The sequence below is a fragment of the Salvelinus alpinus genome, chromosome 9 (genome assembly GCF_045679555.1).
Source record: "Salvelinus alpinus chromosome 9, SLU_Salpinus.1, whole genome shotgun sequence".
Taxonomy (NCBI): domain Eukaryota; kingdom Metazoa; phylum Chordata; class Actinopteri; order Salmoniformes; family Salmonidae; genus Salvelinus; species Salvelinus alpinus.
Genome location: NC_092094.1, coordinates 44273068 through 44297689, shown reverse-complemented (window position 1 = coordinate 44297689; position 24622 = coordinate 44273068). Strand labels below are relative to the sequence as shown.

The window sequence follows — 24622 nt, the reverse complement described above, 5'->3', positions numbered from 1 at the left end:
TACTCTACTACGGCAGCCTTTCCTTGTCTCCTTTCACTTTCAGAATAGTGGTTGAGTGGGACGTGAGATGAGGGAAGAAGGCTGTTTGAGATTCTTGGGACGTGCCCTTTGTCTCTGTTTCTGTCTGTGCCTGAGCTTCACTGGCTATCGACTTGTCAGATCAGTGGCGATTGGGGAAAGGAGGCTCGCGAGCTAGCACCAATGGAACGTGGCCTAGGTCTGTGTTTTTTTGTTGACCCGGTTCCTTCAAATCAATTCATTGTCTGTTCATTCAAACAGACGCTGCGTGTGAAGGTGGGAGGAGGTGACACCGTTCTGTCCTTCACTGGGGGTCTCTTTGTGTGGTGCCTTCTCTCTATCCAAACGCTTAATTCTCCTCCTCCCTTTCTATCTCCCTCTGTTTCTCATCCTTCTCTCTATCCAAACACTTAATTTACTCCTCCCTTTCTATCTCTCGTCCATCTCCCTCTGTTTCTCATCCTTCTCTCTATCCAAACACTTAATTTACTCCTCCCTTTCTATCTCTCGTCCATCTCCCTCTGTTTCTCATCCTTCTCTCTATCCAAACGCTTAATTCTCCTCCTCCCTTTCTATCTCTCGTCCATCTCCCTCTGTTTCTCATCCTTCTCTCTATCCAAACACTTAATTTACTCCTCCCTTTCTATCTCTCGTCCATCTCCCTCTGTTTCTCATCCTTCTCTCTATCCAAACGCTTAATTCTCCTCCTCCCTTTCTATCTCTCGTCCATCTCCCTCTGTTTCTCATCCTTCTCTCTATCCAAACGCTTAATTCTCCTCCTCCCTTTCTATCTCTCGTCCATCTCCCTCTGTTTCTCATCCTTCTCTCTATCCAAACGCTTAATTCTCCTCCTCCCTTTCTATCTCTCGTCCATCTCCCTCTGTTTCTCATCCTTCTCTCTATCCAAACACTTAATTCTCCTCCTCCCTTTCTATCTCTCGTCCATCTCCCTCTGTTTCTCATCCTTCTCTCTATCCAAACGCTTAATTCTCCTCCTCCCTTTCTATCTCTCGTCCATCTCCCTCTGTTTCTCATCCTTCTCTCTATCCAAACACTTAATTTACTCCTCCCTTTCTATCTCTCGTCTATCTCCCTCTGTTTCTCATCCTTCTCTCTATCCAAACGCTTAATTCTCCTCCTCCCTTTCTATCTCTCGTCCATCTCCCTCTGTTTCTCATCCTTCTCTCTATCCAAACACTTAATTCTCCTCCTCCCTTTCTATCTCTCGTCCATCTCCCTCTGTTTCTCATCCTTCTCTCTATCCAAACGCTTAATTCTCCTCCTCCCTTTCTATCTCTCGTCCATCTCCCTCTGTTTCTCATCCTTCTCTCTATCCAAACACTTAATTTACTCCTCCCTTTCTATCTCTCGTCTATCTCCCTCTGTTTCTCATCCTTCTCTCTATCCAAACGCTTAATTCTCCTCCTCCCTTTCTATCTCTCGTCCATCTCCCTCTGTTTCTCATCCTTCTCTCTATCCAAACACTTAATTCTCCTCCTCCCTTTCTATCTCTCGTCCATCTCCCTCTGTTTCTCATCCTTCTCTCTATCCAAACGCTTAATTCTCCTCCTCCCTTTCTATCTCTCGTCCATCTCCCTCTGTTTCTCATCCTTCTCTCTATCCAAACACTTAATTTACTCCTCCCTTTCTATCTCTCGTCTATCTCCCTCTGTTTCTCATCCTTCTCTCTATCCAAACGCTTAATTCTCCTCCTCCCTTTCTATCTCTCGTCCATCTCCCTCTGTTTCTCATCCTTCTCTCTATCCAAACACTTAATTTACTCCTCCCTTTCTATCTCTCCTCCATCTCCCTCTGTTTCTCATCCTTCTCTCTATCCAAACGCTTAATTCTCCTCCTCCCTTTCTAGCTCTCCTCCATCTCCCTCTGTTTCTCATCCTTCTCTCTATCCAAACGCTCAATTCTCCTCCTCCCTTTCTAGCTCTCCTCCATCTCCCTCTGTTTCTCATCCTTCTCTCTATCCAAACGCTTAATTCTCCTCCTCCCTTTCTACCTCTCCTCCTCCGTTCTCTCGCCGTTTCGGAGTGGCAGCTCCAGTAATCACAGTAAAAACAGTGAGTCATCCGATCTTACCTGAGGACCATGGCACACACACACGCACGCACGCACACACACAGAGAGAGACATCTCACAGAAATACACACACCTCATATAAGACAACCCCACACATTACACAAACACACACACACACACACCACAATCTCATAGCATAGACACACAGTAGAAAAGAGAGCTACCAGTCTCATTCATATGGTTGCAAACATCATTCATATACATATATGCAGAGGTTACACCCCCATGCTGCAAAACACACACTCGTTCAAATCAAGGTCCCACTGCTCGATAATGTGACACACGGAGAGGTACAATGCATTCGGAAAGTATTCAGACCCCTTGACCTTTTCCACATTTTGTTACATTACAGCTTTATTTTAAAGCATTTTTTATTTAACCTTTATTTAACTAAGCAAGTCAGTTAAGAACAAATTCTTATTTACAATGACGGCCTACCCTGATAAACCGGGACGACGCTGGGCCAATTATGTTTACTTTTCCCCCCATCTACACACAATACCCCATAATGACAATGCAAAATTAGGTTTTTAGAAATTTTTACAATTTTATTAAAATAAAAAAAACTGGAAAATCACATTTACTCAGTATTTTGTTGAAGCACCTTTGGCAGCGATTAAAACCTCGAAACTTCTTGGGTATAACGCTACAAGCATGGCACACCTGTATTTGGGGAGTTTCTCCCATTCTTCTCTGCAGATCCTCTCAAACTCTGTCAGGTTGGAGGGGAGCTTCGCTGCACAGCTATTTTCAGGTCTCTCCAGAGATGTTCGATCGGATTCAAGTCCGGGCTCTGGCTGGGTCACTGAATGACATTCAGAGACTTGTCCCGAAGCCACACCTGCATTGTCTTGGCTTTGTGCTTAAGTTTGTTGTCCTGTTGGAAGGTGAACCTTCACCCCAGTCTGAGGTCCTGAGTGCTCTGGAGCAGGTTTTCATCAAGAATCTCTCTGTACTTTGCTCCGTTCAGCTTTCCCTCGATCCTGACTAGTCTCCCAGTCCCTGTCGCAGAAAACTACCCCACAGCATAAGGCTACCACCACCATGCTTCACCATAGGGATGGTGCCAGGTTTCTTCCAGATGTGACACTTGGCATTCAGGTCAAAGAGTTCAATCTTGGTTTCATCAGACCAGAGAACATTGTTTCTCATGGTCTGAGAGTCCTTTAGTTGCCATTTTGGCAAACTCCAAGCGAGCTGTCATGTGCCTTTTAATGAGGAGTGGCTTCCGTCTGGCCACTCTACCATAAAGGCCTGATTGGTGGAGTGCTGCAGAGATGGTTGTCCTTCTGGAAGGTTCTCCCATCTCCAAAGAGGAACTCTAGAGCTCTTTCAGAGTGACCATTGGGTTCTTGGTCACCTCCCTGACCAAGGCCTTTCTCCCCCGATTTCTCAGATTGGCCGGGCGGCCAGCTGTAGGAAGAGTCTTGGTGGTTCCAAACTTCTTCCATTTAAGAATGATGGAGGCCACTATGTACAATGCTACAGACATGTTTTGGTATCTTTCCCCAGATCGGTGCCTCAACACAATCCTGTCTCGAAGCTTTGTTTATGCTCTGACATGCACTGTCAACTGTTGAACCTTCTATAGACAGGTGTGTGCCTTTCCAAATCATGTCCAATCAATTCAATTTCCCACAGGTGGACTCGAATCAAGTTGTAGAAACATCTCCAGGACAATCAATGGAAACAGGATGCAGCTGAGCTCAATTTCGAGTCTCATAGCAAAGGGTCTGAATACTTATGTAAATAAGGTGTTTCTGTTTTTTTTTTTTTTTAAATAAAATGTGTAAAAATGTCTAAAAATTGCTTTTCGCTTTGTCATTATGGAGTATTGTGTTGTAACGCAACAAAATGTAGAAAAAGTGCAGGGTAAAACTTTCCGGATGCACCCTGCGAGCCCAGTAGTTGACACAACCTTTCACAGAGGCTGCAGGTGTGTCTCCAGCAGACCAACACCATGAGGTTACCCACGGCACTAACGGCAGACAGATCTCGACTGTATCTCCCTTTCCACTTCTCTGTCTCTTTCACTTTCTCTCTCTGTCTCCTTCCCTTTATTTCTCTTGCCCCCCCTTCTTCTCTCCGTATGACAAACAAGCACAGAACAAACCAAGCACTGCAGTCCAGACAAACACCTGACCCCCATCCATGTAGAACAGCATACCAGCCAACACCCCAGCTCAGGTGTGAACTAAAACAACACCATTTTATACAACAAAGACTGCAACCAAACAGCACTACTACTGAAACTCTCAGATGTCAAAACACACACCCCTCCCCCAATCCCTCCCTTCCCAGCTGCATCCATCATCTATCCCTGGCATGGCTCCAGGTGCAGTAGTAGTTCCCCCTAACCACAGATCTAATGTCAGATGATCTGTTCACCGCACTAATCATAACCAGTAGGGATAAAAGCAATGATCTGACCCAGAATCAGTTGATTGTAACGTCAACCTCCCACCCGCCATGCCTCGAGTGCAATCTTATACAACAGTCCTCGTCAAAATCTGCCTGCTGCTTAAAACGAAACGTGTCAGAGACAGAGCATCGTTACGCTCACAGCTTTCCTCCTGCCCCACTTCTTCCACCCCCTAATTCAAACAGAAGAAGATAGGCTGCTAGCGCTGCTGGCGTCTCAGCAAGTCAGCTCAACTCATTATTGGCTAACACCTTTCAGCTCAACCAAACTGAGCGAGTGTGCGAGCGTGTGTGCACGTGTACATACATGTGTGTACCTGTGTGTGCGGTGCCTCGGGTCCAGATGGTACTGTAAAAATACAGCACCGATACCCCAAACACAGCGATACAGTGATTTGACACAGATATCAAGATAAAGCATTTCCACTTGCTCTCAGGTGAGATGAAATAGAACACAGACGAATAATGAATAGGCCTATTGCTGATGCACTTTAAATAATCTCCCCTCTTATGCAAATACATTAGCCAATACAAACCTTCTCACATATTAGCCATAACACACTTGTAAACTGTATGTGGCAAGTATATTAGCATAGATACTCATTCTGTGTTGTATGTCACTGATAAAGCAACTAGGCATAATATAGGTATTTTCATATATCAACTCGTATTAAATGCCACTACTCATATATCCCACCGATACTGATGGGCCTAAAGGCATTAAGTGCTTTCTTATGACATAGGCCAAAACATTCTGTATGCCTTCTCATACTGTATATCAGCCCTGATATGCTTGAAAATAGGCTATTCACATACGTTGGCATTGATACTACTCATATGTGTTGGTATTGATACTACTCATACGTTGGCATTGATACTACTCATATGTATTGGTATTGATACTACTCATATGTGTTGGTATTGATACCACTCATACGTTGGTATTGATACTACTCATATGTGTTGGTATTGATACTACTCATATGTGTTGGTATTGATACTACTCATATGTGTTGGTATTGATACTAAACATACGTTGGTATTGATACTACTCATACGTTGGTATTGATACTACTCATATGTGTTGGTATTGATACTACTCATACGTTGGAATTGACACTACTCATACGTTGGTATTGATACTACTCATACGTTGGTATTGATACTACTCATACGTTGGTATTGATACTACTCATACATTGGTATTGATACTACTCATGTGTTGACATTGCTACTACTCATACATTGGCATTGATACTACTCATACGTTGGCATTGATACTACTCATATGTGTTGGCATTGATACTACTCATATGTTTTGGTATTGCTACTACTCATACGTTGGTATTGATACTACTCATATGTTTTGGTATTGATACTACTCATACGTTGGTATTGATACTACTCATGTGTTGGCATTGCTACTACTCATACGTTGGCATTGCTACTACTCATACATTGGCATTGATACTACTCATACGTTGGCATTGATACTACTCATATGTGTTGGCATTGACACTACTCATATGTTTTGGTATTGCTACTACTCATACGTTGGTATTGATACTACTCATATGTTTTGGTATTGATACTACTCATACGTTGGTATTGATACTACTCATGTGTTGGCATTGCTACTACTCATACGTTGGCATTGCTACTACTCATACGTTGGCATTGATACTACTCATATGTGTTGGTATTGATACTACTCATACGTTGGCATTGATACTACTCATATGTGTTGGTATTGATACTACTCGTATGTGTTGGTATTTACACTACTCATACGTTGGTATTGATACAACTCAAATGTTGGTATTGATACTACTCATATGTGTTGGTATTGATACTACTCATACGTTGCCATTGATACTACTCATACGTTGGCATTGACACTACTCATATGTTGCTATTGATACTACTCATACGTTGGCATTGATACTACTCATATGTGTTGGTATTGATACTACTCATATGTGTTGGTATTGATACTACTCATATGTGTTGGTATTGATACTACTCATATGTTGGTATTGATACTACACATACGTTGGCATTGATACTACTCATATGATGGCAGTGATACTACGAATATGTGTTGGTATTGATTCAACTCATACGTTGGCATTGCTACTACTCATATGTGTTGGTATTGATACTACTCATACGTTGGCATTGATACTACTCATATGTGTTGGTATTGATACTACTCATATGTGTTGGTATTTATACTACTCATACGTTGGTATTGATACTACTCATATGTATTGGTATTGAAACTACTCATATGTTAGTATTTATACTACGCATATGTTGGTATTGATACTACACATATGTTTACATTTACATTTATACTCATATGTTGCTATTGATACTACTCATATGTTGCTATTGATACTACTCATACGTTGGCATTGATACTACTCATATAATGGCATTGATACTACGAATATGTGTTGGTATTGATACTACTCATACGTTGGCATTGCTACTACTCATATGTGTTGGCATTGCTACTACTCATACGTTGGCATTGATACTACTCATATGTGTTGGTATTGATACTACTCATACGTTGGTATTGATACTACTCATGTGTTGGCATTGATACTACGAATATGTGTTGGTATTGATACTACTCATACGTTGGTATTGATACTACTCATATGTTGGCATTGATCCTACTCATATGTGTTGCTATTGATACTACTCATACGTTGGCATTGATACTACTCATATGATGGCATTGATACTACTCATATGTGTTGGCATTGCTACTACTCCCATGTGTTGGCATTGCTACTACTCCCATGTGTTGGCATTGCTACTACTCATATGTTGGCATTGATACTACTCATATACGTTGGTATTGATACTACTCATACGTTGGTATTGATACTACTCATGTTTGCATTGATACTACGAATATGTGTTGGTATTGATACTACTCATACGTTGGTATTGATACTACTCATACGTTGGTATTGATACTACTCATACGTTGGTATTGATACTACTCATACGTTGGTATTGATACTACTCATGTGTTGACATTGCTACTACTCATACATTGGCATTGATACTACTCATACGTTGGCATTGATACTACTCATATGTGTTGGCATTGACACTACTCATATGTTTTGGTATTGCTACTACTCATACGTTGGTATTGATACTACTCATATGTTTTGGTATTGATACTACTCATACGTTGGTATTGATACTACTCATGTGTTGGCATTGCTACTACTCATACGTTGGCATTGCTACTACTCATACGTTGGCATTGATACTACTCATATGTGTTGGTATTGATACTACTCATACGTTGGCATTGATACTACTCATATGTGTTGGTATTGATACTACTCGTATGTGTTGGTATTTACACTACTCATACGTTGGTATTGATACAACTCAAATGTTGGTATTGATACTACTCATATGTGTTGGTATTGATACTACTCATACGTTGCCATTGATACTACTCATACGTTGGCATTGACACTAATCATATGTTGCTAATGATACTACTCATACGTTGGCATTGATACTACTCATATGTGTTGGTATTGATACTACTCATATGTGTTGGTATTGATACTACTCATATGTGTTGGTATTGATACTACTCATATGTTGGTATTGATACTACACATATGTTGGCATTGATACTACTCATATGATGGCAGTGATACTACGAATATGTGTTGGTATTGATACAACTCATACGTTGGCATTGCTACTACTCATATGTGTTGGTATTGATACTACTCATACGTTGGCATTGATACTACTCATATGTGTTGGTATTGATACTACTCATATGTGTTGGTATTTATACTACTCATACGTTGGTATTGATACTACTCATATGTATTGGTATTGAAACTACTCATATGTTAGTATTTATACTACGCATATGTTGGTATTGATACTACACATATGTTGGTATTGATACTACTCATATGTTGCTATTGATACTACTCATATGTTGCTATTGATACTACTCATACGTTGGCATTGATACTACTCATATAATGGCATTGATACTACGAATATGTGTTGGTATTGATACTACTCATACGTTGGCATTGCTACTACTCATATGTGTTGGTATTGATACTACTCATACGTTGGCATTGATACTACTCATATGTATTGGTATTGATACTACTCATATGTGTTGGTATTGATACTACTCATATGTGTTGGTATTGATACTACTCATACGTTGGAATTGACACTACTCATACGTTGGTATTGATACTACTCATACGTTGGTATTGATACTACTCATACGTTGGTATTGATACTACTCATACGTTGGTATTGATACTACTCATACGTTGGTATTGATACTACTCATGTGTTGACATTGCTACTACTCATACATTGGCATTGATACTACTCATACGTTGGCATTGATACTACTCATATGTGTTGGCATTGATACTACTCATATGTTTTGGTATTGCTACTACTCATACGTTGGTATTGATACTACTCATATGTTTTGGTATTGATACTACTCATACGTTGGTATTGATACTACTCATGTGTTGGCATTGCTACTACTCATACGTTGGCATTGCTACTACTCATACGTTGGCATTGATACTACTCATATGTGTTGGTATTGATACTACTCATACGTTGGCATTGATACTACTCATATGTGTTGGTATTGATACTACTCGTATGTGTTGGTATTTACACTACTCATACGTTGGTATTGATACAACTCAAATGTTGGTATTGATACTACTCATATGTGTTGGTATTGATACTACTCATACGTTGCCATTGATACTACTCATACGTTGGCATTGACACTACTCATATGTTGCTATTGATACTACTCATACGTTGGCATTGATACTACTCATATGTGTTGGTATTGATACTACTCATATGTGTTGGTATTGATACTACTCATATGTGTTGGTATTGATACTACTCATATGTTGGTATTGATACTACACATACGTTGGCATTGATACTACTCATATGTGTTGGTATTGATACTACTCATACGTTGGCATTGCTACTACTCATATGTGTTGGTATTGATACTACTCATACGTTGGCATTGATACTACTCATATGTGTTGGTATTGATACTACTCATATGTGTTGGTATTTATACTACTCATACGTTGGTATTGATACTACTCATATGTATTGGTATTGAAACTACTCATATGTTAGTATTTATACTACGCATATGTTGGTATTGATACTACACATATGTTGGTATTGATACTACACATATGTTGGTATTGATACTACTCATATGTTGCTATTGATACTACTCATATGTGTTGGCATTGCTACTACTCATACGTTGGCATTGATACTACTCATATGTGTTGGTATTGATACTACTCATACGTTGGTATTGATACTACTCATACGTTGGTATTGATACTACTCATGTGTTGGCATTGATACTACGAATATGTGTTGGTATTGATACTACTCATACGTTGGTATTGATACTACTCATATGTTGGCATTGATCCTACTCATATGTGTTGCTATTGATACTACTCATACGTTGGCATTGATACTACTCATATGATGGCATTGATACTACTCATATGTGTTGGCATTGCTACTACTCCCATGTGTTGGCATTGCTACTACTCCCATGTGTTGGCATTGCTACTACTCATATGTTGGCATTGATACTACTCATATACGTTGGTATTGATACTACTCATACGTTGGTATTGATACTACTCATACGTTGGTATTGATACTACTCATACGTTGGTATTGATACTACTCATACGTTGGTATTGATACTACTCATGTGTTGACATTGCTACTACTCATACATTGGCATTGATACTACTCATACGTTGGCATTGATACTACTCATATGTGTTGGCATTGACACTACTCATATGTTTTGGTATTGCTACTACTCATACGTTGGTATTGATACTACTCATATGTTTTGGTATTGATACTACTCATACGTTGGTATTGATACTACTCATGTGTTGGCATTGCTACTACTCATACGTTGGCATTGCTACTACTCATACGTTGGCATTGATACTACTCATATGTGTTGGTATTGATACTACTCATACGTTGGCATTGATACTACTCATATGTGTTGGTATTGATACTACTCGTATGTGTTGGTATTTACACTACTCATACGTTGGTATTGATACAACTCAAATGTTGGTATACATACTACTCATATGTGTTGGTATTGATACTACTCATACGTTGCCATTGATACTACTCATACGTTGGCATTGACACTACTCATATGTTGCTATTGATACTACTCATACGTTGGCATTGATACTACTCATATGTGTTGGTATTGATACTACTCATATGTGTTGGTATTGATACTACTCATATGTGTTGGTATTGATACTACTCATATGTTGGTATTGATACTACACATATGTTGGCATTGATACTACTCATATGATGGCATTGCTACTACTCATATGTGTTGGTATTGATACTACTCATACGTTGGCATTGATACTACTCATATGTGTTGGTATTGATACTACTCATATGTGTTGGTATTTATACTACTCATACGTTGGTATTGATACTACTCATATGTATTGGTATTGAAACTACTCATATGTTAGTATTTATACTACGCATATGTTGGTATTGATACTACACATATGTTGGTATTGATACTACTCATATGTTGCTATTGATACTACTCATATGTTGCTATTGATACTACTCATACGTTGGCATTGATACTACTCATATAATGGCATTGATACTACGAATATGTGTTGGTATTGATACTACTCATACGTTGGCATTGCTACTACTCATATGTGTTGGCATTGCTACTACTCATACGTTGGCATTGATACTACTCATATGTGTTGGTATTGATACTACTCATACGTTGGTATTGATACTACTCATGTGTTGGCATTGATACTACGAATATGTGTTGCTATTGATACTACTCATACGTTGGCATTGATACTACTCATATGATGGCATTGATACTACTCATATGTGTTGGCATTGCTACTACTCCCATGTGTTGGCATTGCTACTACTCCCATGTGTTGGCATTGCTACTACTCATATGTTGGCATTGATACTACTCATATACGTTGGTATTGATACTACTCATACGTTGGTATTGTTACTACTCATGTTTGCATTGATACTACGAATATGTGTTGGTATTGATACTACTCATACGTTGGTATTGATACTACTCATACGTTGGTATTGATACTACTCATACGTTGGCATTGCTACTACTCATATGTGTTGGCATTGCTACTACTCATACGTTGGCATTGATACTACTCATATGTGTTGGTATTGATACTACTCATACGTTGGTATTGATACTACTCATGCGTTGGCATTGATACTACTAATATGTGTTGGTATTGATACTACTCATACGTTGGTATTGATACTACTCATGCGTTGGCATTGATACTACTAATATGTGTTGGTATTGATACTACCCATACGTTGGCATTGATACTACTCATATGTGTTGGTATTGATACTACTCATACGTTGGTATTGATACTACTCATGCGTTGGCATTGATACTACTAATATGTGTTGGTATTGATACTACCCATACGTTGGTATTGATACTACTCATATGATGGCATCGAAACTACTAATATGTGTTGGTATTGATACTGCTCATATGTTGGTATTGATACTATGCATATGTTGGCATTGCTACTACTCATATGTTGGCATTGCTACTACTCATATGTTGGCATTGCTACTACTCCCATGTGTTGGCATTGCTACTACGCATATATGTTGGCATTGCTACTACTCCAATGTGCTGGCATTACTACTACTCCCATGTGTTGGCATTGCTACTACCCATACGTTGGCATTGATACTACTCATATGTGTTGGTATTGATACTACTCATATGTGTTGGCATTGGTACTACTCCCATGTTTTGGCATTGCTACTACCCATACGTTGGCATTGATACTACTCATATGTGTTGGTATTGATACTACTCATATGTGTTTGGCATTGATACTACTCCCATGTGTTGACAATGATACTACTCATATGTGTTGGCATTGATACTACTCATATGTTGGCATTGATACTACTCATATGTGTTGGTATTGCTACTACTCCCATGTGTTGGCAATGATACATTTACATTTAACATTTACATTTAAGTCATTTAGCAGACGCTCTTATCCAGAGCGACTTACAAATTGGGGCATTGATACTACTCCCATGTGTTGACAATGATACTACTCATATGTGTTGGCATTGATACTACTCATATGTTGGCATTAATACTACTCATATGTTGGCATTGATACTACTCCTATGTTGGCATTGATACTACTCATATGTTGGCATTGATACTACTCATATGTTGGCATTGATACTACTCATACGTTAGTATTGATACTACTCATATGTTAGCATCGATACTACTCACATGTTAGTATTGATACTACTCATATGTCGGCATTGCCACCACCCATATGTTAGTATTGATACTATGCACATGTTAGCATTGATATCACTCACATGTCAGTATTGATATTACTCACATGTTAGTATTGATACTACTCACATGGAACCATAATGTAAAATGTAAATGTTGGTATTGATACTACCCATACGTTGGTATTGATACTACTCATATGATGGCATCGAAACTACTAATACATAATGTAAAATAAATGTAAAATGTAAATGTAAATAATAACATATTCATGACAACCTGGATTTCCAGCTAATCCTTGATGTGCTCATCATCATCCTCTGCTGTCCAGATACAATCCCACCCACTTGCTCATTAGCTGTGATGTATTCATAGTGCAGGTGTCTAATAGAGGTATTAGACATTAGGGCTGTGACAATACCCGTATTGCAATATTTCTTCCATGTAAAAAATTCAAACACAAAGCCGAACAAACTCTTTGGTCCTTTAAAAACTGTAGGTAAACATAGAGTGTGGTACAGCTTGGAAAATAAACAACTGAGACTCTGGATGCCAACATATTGGTGTTTGTTTCCAACATTAGGGCTGTTTTCCTAAAGAAGTTATACCCGCTTCGTATTTAGTTTCCTTGCCATGATACTAACAAATATTGCGATACTGGAATCATCCCGGTCCTATTAGACATGCATGCATTAATGATATCCCAGGCCATCCAGCCATGATATATTGTCTATCCTGAGTCAGGATTACCAGACAAGCCACTTTGCCCCTCCAGGGTCCAGAGGTATTCTGTGTGTGTGTGTGTGTGTGTGTGTGTGTGTGTGTGTGTGTGTGTGTGTGTGTGTGTGTGTGTGTGTGTGTGTGTGTGTGAACAGACATCCTCTTCACTCTATCAGGGTCTGTCTGTCTATCAATAGCCGTATGTTTCCATTCTATAGTCTTCAAGTGTTTTTTGTGACTGTGTCTGTACAATGCACAATCACTCCTATCTACTCTTTCTCTGTGTCCAGCTAGTCTTCTCTCTCTATGCCAACACAACCCCCATTCACTGCCTAATCACCAATACCTCTATATCTGTGCCCATTCACTCCTGTCTGTCCACGTGCCCACTCCACAGCAGATGGGAGTGTGTATGTGTGTGTGTGTGTGCCAGTCTGAGGAATGGCGCTGCAGAGGCCTCTTGGCGGCTGGGCCGTGACGGCTCTGCCCGTTCACACTTGGCATGGCATCAGTGATGACCGAGTCAGATGCCTGGCCTCACCTCATGGCTCACCCCTCACCGCTCACAGATCACATATTCTAGATTTATATAATGTTGTGTTCTGGACATATCTTCCTTCCTGTGTTTTAGTCCGAAACTAGACCCATTTCGGCATGCTTTGATGGGATGTGTAATATCATGTTGTTTTGGTTAGTTTGATGTTTGATGTTGGTTTGTAATGTTGTAATGTGTTGATTTGACATCTTGGTTTGTGTTGGTTTGATGTTGTGATGTCTGTTGGTTTGTGATGTTGCGTTGCAACGTGTTGGTTTAATGTTGTGATGTGTTGGTTTAATGTTATGATGTGTTGGTTTCATTTGCAGTTGCTCTCTTGTGTTGGGATATATGTTATTTGCTTGTGATGTTGGTTGCAACTTTGTGTTATAGTCTATTGGTTTGTTGTAGCGTGCCCGTTTATGTCATGGTTGTGTGATTGTTGTGCAGTGAGATTGTGTTGTTATGCTAAAATATATAGTACGCAATCGTTTTGACAACATTACACACTCTCTGGTCGTCAGGCGAACTGCAATTGTTTTTGGATGTTTGTCTCTCTCTCTCTCTTTCTCTACGTGTTTTGAGGTGTGCTGCTGGGTGACTGACGTCCGATTGTTTTGTCCTGCTGAGATGGGCTGGTGGCTGTGCTATTGTTGACATCTTGACAGGCCCTCTGCTGTGGAGCAGCCAGCGCCATGCAGCCAGCCAGCCAGCCAGCCAGCCAGACAGACAGACAGACAGACAGAATTTGACAGGGGGGGCTGGTGTCGTCCGACTGGCTGTGTGAAAAGCTACAGCAGCATGCATCAGTGGACCACTGCGCCTTTTTCCTCCTCTGCGTGTCAGCACACTGCACCCTCTACAAACAACGGTGGACGACAAGCGGCTCGGGATGGACAGATAGACGGATGGATGAGGAGACAGACGGATAGAGAAGGAGAGGAAAGGAGGATGGGAGGGAAGGGGAAGAGGGGGAGGATATGGGTGATTCTGGAGAAGGAGAAGACGGAATGACAGTCGGCCAGACAGAATGCTTGGCATAGAGACAGACAAACAGAGAGACAGACAGGCAGACAGACGGAGAGACGGGAGACAGGCAGGCAGACAGACAGGCAGACAGATGGAGGGAGGGTGGGGGGTGGGGAAGGCGTTGAGACATGTTACCTTTCGGGGGACGAGGATTTCTCAGAGTTCACGGACATGAGCGGTGCCTGTTAGCCGCTCGCTCGCCGAGGGACGACAGAGACGGAAGGAACGACAAAACGGGCTCTCTGTTTCCTCTGCTTCGTCCTCTCTCCTTTCGTTCTGTGCCGTGTATCTGTGTAAGGGGGAGGGCTGCCTCCCCTCCTCCTCCTCCTCTCTCTCTTTCCCTCTTGCTCAGAGGAGAAGAAAGGATGGAGGACAACGCTCCAAGAAAGAGGAGAAGGGAAAAAAAGCAGATGTGGGCTGGCTAAGCAGAAATCTTGCTGCCTGTCAAGCGAGACGAGCGATGTCAGACACCCCTCCTCAGACCCCGCTTCCTTCCTTCCTCCCTTCCTTCCTCTCTCACTTTCGCTTTTTCAGAGGCTGCCGTTTTTTCAATCTCCTTCCTGCCGTCCTCTGTCTTCCTTGGTTGGTTCTTAAATGGGTGATGAAATGAACACACAAGCTCCCAGTCTCAATCCGGTGTGTCTGTCTCTCTCCTCCTTGTCTCTGTCTCTCTCGGTCTCTTAGTGTCTCTCTCTCTCTCTCTCTGTGTCTCTCTCTCTGTGTGTCTCTCTCTGTGTGTCTCTCTCTCTCTGTCTCTCTCTCTCTCTCTGTCTCTCTGTCTGTAACAGCAGTAGCTGGCTCTAGCAGGCCTTCTGCAGCTCTGCACAACAACACAGCCCAGAGCGAGCTGGAACAAACCACTGCCTCACAGAGAGAGGGGGTAGGGAGGGCTGGGACCAACCGGAAAACGAAACCACTTCTCCTTGAGGCCATCTCTCCTCCCCCTCTCCCAGTGTGGTCCGGCCCTCCCTCCTTCCCTCTCTCCCTCCCTCCATCCCCCCTGCCTTATTACGACATCCTGTATCTCGGGGCAACGCCGCACAGATCTGACTCCCCCCCTCTCTATCTTCCATCCTTCTCTTCTCCCCCGTCCTCGTTTCTCTCTTTCAATTCATTTCCAGCACAGTCTTTTCTGCCTCTACGGTTGTAACGTGCGCTTGTGTTCTCTTTTCTTTCTACATTCGCTCCACTCTCTCCAGCAGATGGGTCTACTTCTCCATGAGTGAACAACACAGAGGTAGCCAGAGGGTGTGTCGTGATGGGGGGCCTCTCTCTACTGTCCTTCCCCCCCATCTCTCTCTCTCTTTCCTCAATTTGACCTAAATGTCTGTCTGTCTGTCTGTCTGTCTGTCTGTCTGTCTGTCTGTCTGTCTGTCTGTCTGTCTGTCTGTCTGTCTGTCTGTCTGTCTGTCTGTCTGTCTGTCTGTCTGTCTGTCTGTCTGTCTGTCTGTGGGGGCATTCTGAGGTTGCTGTTACCGACTAATCAACCTCCGTTTGGAATGGAATTGCGCGGGTAAGAGTCTGTACTGTCTGTACAAACGCACACCCACGGCACGCACTCACGCTGCTGAATGCATTCCATGCCCAATGTATTCAAGCTTTACAAAAACATTTGGGTCAGGCAGAACCATTGCATAATGCACATGTACTTTACAGCACATGAAACATAGGCTGCAGATAAAGGACATACACTGGCGTTCCAGTGTATATTAGCCCTGGGAGAAACAGGGTTTCTAGCATTAGCACAGGAGCTAGGATAGCGTTCGGTGGTGGTCGGATGACTTCATGGGAAAATCCACATGTGATCCATATCTGGGGGGCTCTGGGAGTGTGGGATTAAACAAGCTCAGATAAGAATCACACACACACACACACACACACACACACACACACACACACACACACACACACACACACACACACACACACACACACACCTCTCCATAAATCAGCAAACAGAATACAACACATGTATAACACAGCACAGTCTAAATCACAAGGAGTACATGAAGCACACAAGAGAGTGACCCGTCCAATTGTCCTCATTTTCTGTGGCTGTGGGCCAACGAGGGGGGGGGGGGGTACCACTAGTCTAGGTCACCATGCACCCTGATAGCTGAGCATCGCACTGTATTACTAGTAGAGCCTGGGACCCCCCCCCCCCCCCAAACAATCCTGATGTCATAATTCCATAGAGGAGGCTAAGAACTGAGACTAAAGACCTGTCGCCCATTTTAAAGACTGCCTCCTCACACATCATTCACGTAAGCACATTCCCACTTCAGTAAAGTATGTGAACGTGCACACACGCGTGCACACACACACACGGGATGTCCTTTCTGCATGTCTTTCAGAGGGACTGAAGCTCTAGGTGGAGCTGTGGCGAAAAGCAGGGACGAGAAAAAGAAGGATGAGAGAAATAAGGATGAGGACCAGTCTCTTGGCTATAAGAGAGGGGGAGCTGAGAGGACATCAGTCTCACTAGCAGTGGTATTTTGGGAGCCAGTATTGAGGCTGCCGGGAGCTATCTTTAAACGGCCTACTTCTCTCACTGCCTGGTGGTACTGAGGAGAGAGAGAGGTAGAGAGAGGAGAAGAGATAGAGAGAGGAGAAGCGGGAGACAGAGGAGCGAGAGAGTGAGAGAGAGAAGAAGAGAGAGTGAGAGAGAGAAGAAGAGAGAGTGAGAGAGAGAGAAGAAGAGAGAGTGAGAGAGAAGAAGAGAGTGAGAGAGAGGAGAAGCGGGAGAAAGAGAAGAAGAGAGCGAGAGCAAAAGAGAAAGAAAGAAGAGAGAGATGGGGATAGAGAGAGATGGGGAGAAGTAGAGAGAGAGACAGGGAGTAAAATTGGAAACAAAAATAAAAGTATTTCCACAGGGCCGTGGGGTGAGACAGGGATGCAGCTTAAGCCCCACCCTCTTCACTAGAACAGTCTGCAGCACCCGGCCTCACCCTACACATCTGAAGTCAAATGTCTACTGTTTGTTGATGATCTGGTGCTTCTGTCCCCAACCAATGAGGGCCTACAAGAGCACCTATATATTCTGCACAGATTCTGTCGGATCCTGGGCCCTGACAGTAAATCTCAAAGACAAAAAAAATGGTGTCTAAGAAAGGTCCAGTTGCCAGGACCACAAATACAAATTCCATATTTACACTGTTGCCCTAGAGCACACAAAAAACTATACATACATCGGCCTAAACATCAGCGCCACAGGCAACTTCCACAAAGCTGTGAACGATCTGAGAGACGAGGCAAGAAGGGCCTTCTATGCCATCAAAAGGAACATCAAATTAGACATACCAATTAGGATCTGGCAAAAAATACATATCAGTTATAGAACCCATTGCCCTTCATGATTGTGAGGTCTGGGGTCCGCTCACCAACCAAGAATTCACAAAATAGGACAAACAACAAAATTGAGAATTCTGCAAAAATATCCTGTGTGTACATCGTAAAACAAATAAAAATGCATGCAGAGCAGAATAAGCCCGATACCCGCTAATTATCACAATCCAGAAAGGAGCCGTTAAAATCTACAACCACCTAAAAGGAAGCGATTCCCAAATCTTCCATAACAAAGCCATCACCTACAGAGAGATGAACCTGGAGAAGAGTCCTCTAAGCAAGCTGTTCCTGGGGCTCTGTTCACAAACAGACCCCACAGAGCCTGAGGACAGCAACACAATTAGACCCAACCAAATCATAAGAAAACAAAAAGATAATTACTTGACACATTGGAAAGGACTAGTAATTGCAAAGTAATATTTTTGTTTTCTCATGATTTGGTTGGGTCTAATTGTGTTGCTGTCGTCGGGCTCTGTGGCCATCCGAATGCTTTTTTGGCCCTAAACAGAGAGTACACAGTGGCAGAATACCTGACCACAGTGACTGACCCAAACTTAAGGAAAGCTTTGACTATGTACAGACTAAGTGATCATAGCCTTGCTATTGAGAAAGGCCACCGTAGGCAGACCTGGCTCTCAAGAGAAGACGGAATATGTGCACACTGCCCACAAAATGAGGTGGAAACTGAGCTGCATTTCCTAAACTCCTGCCAAATATATGACCATATTAGAGACACATATTTCCCTCAGACTACACAGACCCACAAAGAATTCAAAAAAACTAATCCAATGTTGATAAACTCCCATATCTACTGGGTGAAATACCACAGTGTGCAATCACAGCAGCAAGATTTGTGACCTGTTGCCACAAGAAAAGGGCAACCAGTGAAGAACAAACACCATTGTAAATACAACCCATATTTATGTTTATTTATCTTCCCTTTTGTACTTTAATTATTTGCACATAATATGACATTTGAAATGTCTTTATTCTTTTGGAACTTTTGTGTAATGTTTATTGTTCTTTTTTATTGTTTATTATCTACTTCACTTGCTTTGGCAGTGTTAACATATGTTTCCCATGCCAATAAAGCCCTTAAATTGAAATTGCAACCACATACTGTAGGCATCCAGGCACACAAACAGGACTGTGTCCAAGTGCATAACATCACCAACAACTCGTCCTTTTAAAGAGAACTTGAGCAGATCTTGGGATCTGTAATTGAATATATTCCCTAGGAAACCCTTACATGCCTCTCTGTGATTGACTATGTGCCCTAGCATGCCTTACTACCAGCTGATGTCTGGCGGGGTGTATGTTAGCATGAGTAGACAGATTGATTGACAGACTGACAGCCCAGGTCTGGCCTTGAGTGGGTCAATTTCAGTCATCCTTATAGAACTCCATATAGAGGCGCCTTCATATCCATGTACTCCTAACAAACAACATGCCTTTCACTCACGCACACACACACACACACACCAGTTACCCCTATATTCATTGAGCACCGGCGAGCCAACGCTGCTTAATCGTTGCCGCCACTCCAAAAAATATGATTTACATATCTCCCCGGGAGAGTATTTTTTTGTTGAACGACTGTGAGAAAGTCGCTTCTGGTGACTTTAAAAAAAGGTAATTCTACTCTAACATTGCATGAAAAGTAAATTATGTTGACTCCATCTGAAATATACTGACGTACGCCACTGCACTGTAGGGTGATGATGAGGAGCAAGCAGTGGCTGTGCGCTCGTCTCTTAGATTTGAGCAGTGAAGCCCTTTTTCTACTTCCCCAGAGTCAGATGAACTCGTGGAAACCATGTTTATGTCTCTGCATGCAGTTTGAAGTTGCGAACTAGCGAAACGACCTTCAACTTCCTTCAAACTGCACGCAGACACATACAAATGGTCAGACGTGACCTTCTCACATTCATTCTACAGAAATACTCTCACGGGGGTCATACATCCAGACACCCCCCCCCCGCAGCAAAGAGCAACCACCAGCCCTCCCCCTACCTTTACCACCACTGTTAGAAAAAAAATCCTAGGGGAAACAATGCACACACACACACACACACACACACACACACACACACACACACACACACACACACACAGTGCTAGAGCTGGGTGATATCGACAAAAATCCATATTGCCATAAATTGTCTGAACTGATGCGATAATGATAGATAGAACGATAACTTTATAACATGAATGTGCACCACAGTTGTTTTGGCTATTATTCTTTAATCGACTCCTACCACTAGTTTGACGGCCAGCAGCATAACACCCTGCATGCCACTCCTGAAGCTAAGCAGGGTTGGTCCTGGTCAGTCCCTAGATGGGAGACCAGATAGTATTGAAGGGCCTGTAGGAGGCACTCTTTCCTCTGGTCAATTTTTTTCAAAAAAATAATATCCCAATGCCCCAGGACCATGACTGGGGGACATTGCCCTGTGTAGGGTCCCGTCTTTCAGATGGCCCATTAAATAGGTTTCCTGACTCTCTGTGGTCACTAAAGATCCCATGGCATTACTCGTAAGAGTAGGGGTGTTAACTCTGGTGTCCTGGCATGAATCCCAATCTGACCCTCATCATGGCGACCTAATCATCCCCAACTTCCAATGGGCTCATTCATCCCCTGTAACTATTCCCCAGGTCGTTGCTGTAAACAAGCATGTGTTCTCAGTCAACTTACCGGGTAAAAAAATGATTGTAGCCATCAGTTGGAAACCCATTTAAATTGTATTTTTTTGCCGGTATATGATTAACAATCACTCACATCAGCGAATGCATTTCATTTCAAACTTGACATTTCTCTAGTATAGGATACTTATCCGAATGAACGATATCAACTAAATGCCTGAGATATTTTCTGTTAATCGTCCAGCTCTACACATTGCTGCTGTCCGCAGTGTGTTCCCTAGTGTAATGAGGCACAGTAAGCAGATAGAGTGCCACAGAGACACACACACACACACACACACACACACACACACACACACACACACACACACACACACACACACACACACACACACACACACACACACACACACACACACACACACACACCAAACTGAGTCGACAGAGTAGATCTTCCTAATTCCTTAACACTGTTGAATGCACCTGGTTTCCCCAGAGACAGGACAGGTAAGCAGCTGGCACTTTATCAGCTTACTGTGCCTCATTACACTAGGAAACGCACTAAGGACAGCAGTACTGTGTGCGTGTGCCTATGCCCAAATCCCACCACCAGGCACACACACGCGCACACACACACAAAAAGCAGGTGGGGAGGGCCGGGGACAGTGTGCAGTCTCATTAGCTAAGTGGTGTATGTTTAATTGATGGACGAAGGACGACGACCTTTGACCTCTCCCACCACTCACTCTGACCTCTGTGATTTGATTCGATTTTTATTGTTGGACATAAAAGACTGTAAAAACACCAGCAAATCAGCTGCACATGGTTGTAATTTTGGAAATCTGTTCCAAGAGATGTGTAATTCCTATTGGAATCCAGCCAGAGTTGGGATATCTAACATTTAGGATTTTTATTCACCCGCAACCTACATTCTGAATGACTGCCAGGGCTGGGAAGATTTAGACATGAGACTACCTTAAATATCAATCTGGAACAACCATTTCAGTAACGGGTGAAATAAGTCAAAGTAACAGATTGCCATAGTTTCGATTTTTGTAAAAATATTTTGGAGTTGCATAAGATTAATTAATCAATCAATGTACATTCAAAAACATAGATATTGAAACAAACCATTCTACAAATGAACCTGCAATAGAGCATGCTAGAAAATAGGAGCGTAGCTCCCTCGTCAAGAACCCCACACTTAACTCAAAGGTCCTTTATTGGGCAAGAGTTCTCCAAAGAACCTTGAGAGCTGAGGAAGAACCATTTAAGAACCTTGATTTTCCCCCCAGTGTATGTCATGGCTTGCTATAAGGCACAGCAGCTATGCCCTATTTAGCTATGACTAAGTATCGTGGTTATTATACACACAATGCACAACAACAACAAGCAATTTATGTTTGTTTTGGACTAGTAGAACTAGAAATGAGGAAGCCCTGCACAAAGCCTATGTTCCCAACCAACAGCATAGAACTGGATCTCACTGGATGATGGGATAGAGCTCTCTGGTGTTCACTGAGAGAACTGCACTCTGCCTGAGCCTCAAATTGAACACAATTTTATTTTTACCAAATAGAAACCATTTAAGAGGCAATACAAGGCACTGGGTAGAAATAAAAACAGAAATGGGTTAGGGAAACAGGCTAAATCAGAAAGACTTTCATAATGTAACAGGCGGAACAACCTGGTCCCAGAGCATTTTGTATTATTCTGTACGTAAATCCGAGACACTCCATTTAATATGGCAGGACAACATGGTCTCAGAGCATTTCGTATTATTTTGTACATAAATCCAAGACACTCCATTTAGTAAATGTTACATTTTGTATGGTATGTATTAACTTGTGGATGTCCATCACCCATTCCGTATGATATATTATGAATGACAATTAATTTTATATGTTACAAATTTGCAATATGTACAAACTTGCAAAATGATGATATGTTAAGAATTCTGGCTTGGTGGCTATTGCTAGCTAGCTAACATTCTGTAGGTTAGGGTTTAGGGTTAAGTTTAGGAGTTAGGTTGAGGGGTTAAGGTTAGGGGAAGGGTTAGCTAAAAGGGTTAAGGTTAGGGTTAGGAGAGGGGTTAGCTAAAGGGTTAGGGTTAGGAGAGGGGTTAGCTAACATTCTAAGTAGTTACAAAGTAGCTAAAAAGTAGTAAGTAGTTGAAAAGTTGCTAATTAGCTAAAATGCAAAAGTTGTCAGTGATGAGATTTGAACTCGCAACCTTTGGGTTGATAGACGTTTGCGTTATACACCCACCCACCCTGACCGACCAACCGGTTGATAGACGTTTGCGTTATACACCCACCCACCCCGACCAACCACCCTACTTAATTAAGTAACCATCTGTCTCATGTAACCATACAAACGTAACATATCATACTAACTTTGAGAGTTGCAGATTTACATTTACTGTGTTACGTTTAGTCTATGAGATCAGGTGATGCAAGTGCATACAACAGCACTACCACAAGCTGCATGGGGCACAGCACACAACAACGAGAGGTCTGTGTTCCAACTAACATTAATGCCCCAGCCAAAGGAAGTAGGCAAGCTTTCCATCTGTCATATTCATATAACCAGCTGTGACCAATGTACCCTCGTTAAATATGGGAATAATGAAATGAGCCTAACTGGCAAGTCAGAAGAGTGTGACATTAACCAGGTTTCCATCCAACCTTTTTATGTGAGTAAAGTACATGTCAAATAAAACATTTCACGACAGTACACTTGCCAAATGTCGACAAAACAAAATACACTTGACAAGGTCAAATTAATTATACGAGAAATGGTGGTGAAACGCATTTATGCTCAAATATTGATATAATAACTATCATATCGAAGTAAACTTGAAGTCATGTTATAATATGGTGTGTGGTCCTCCCTCTACGTCTCAGGAAAGCATGCAGTGTATTAGGCTACAGATAAAATAAGTTATGAACTTCACAGGGTGGTGAAAGTGCACGGTGATGAGCTTGATACTACTTTCCTATAAATATCAAGGGTCTTATTCTGGTGGCATAATAATTGATGCTTGGCTGCCTTTTGTCAAATAAAAATAACCTCGATCTTTTGTCCCTAATAATCTCATTATATAATTTAGTAGGCTATACCCGCAATGTATCTGATACTTTGAACTGTTGGCTAGAGCGAACATGCAAGACCATATAATGAAATTTAAAAATATATAAAAACATTAGAGTTGAAGGATGGAAACCCATTTCAATTGTATTTTTTTGACGGTATATGGGAATTTAACAGCAAAAATGATTTGCATGTGCACTATGTAATCGCACACAGCCTTTTATCTGCAACAAGTCAATTTG

At 41.7% G+C, this 24622-nt stretch overlaps 1 protein-coding gene across 4 annotated transcripts in view; it reads right to left on the bottom strand.

Annotated features, from left to right (window-relative positions):
• Positions 1–24622, bottom strand: part of LOC139530169 (SRSF protein kinase 2-like) — a 71538-nt gene that overhangs the window by 34782 nt on the left and 12134 nt on the right. The window contains exon 1 of one of the 4 annotated variants that reach the window (XM_071326332.1): positions 15435–16477. The exons of the other annotated variants lie outside the window; for them this stretch is intronic. Coding sequence (XP_071182433.1) covers positions 15435–15472 — 38 coding nt within the window. The 5' untranslated portion in view covers positions 15473–16477. Of the gene's footprint in view, positions 1–15434; positions 16478–24622 lie in introns of those variants that run through there. 4 annotated transcript variants of the gene reach the window in all.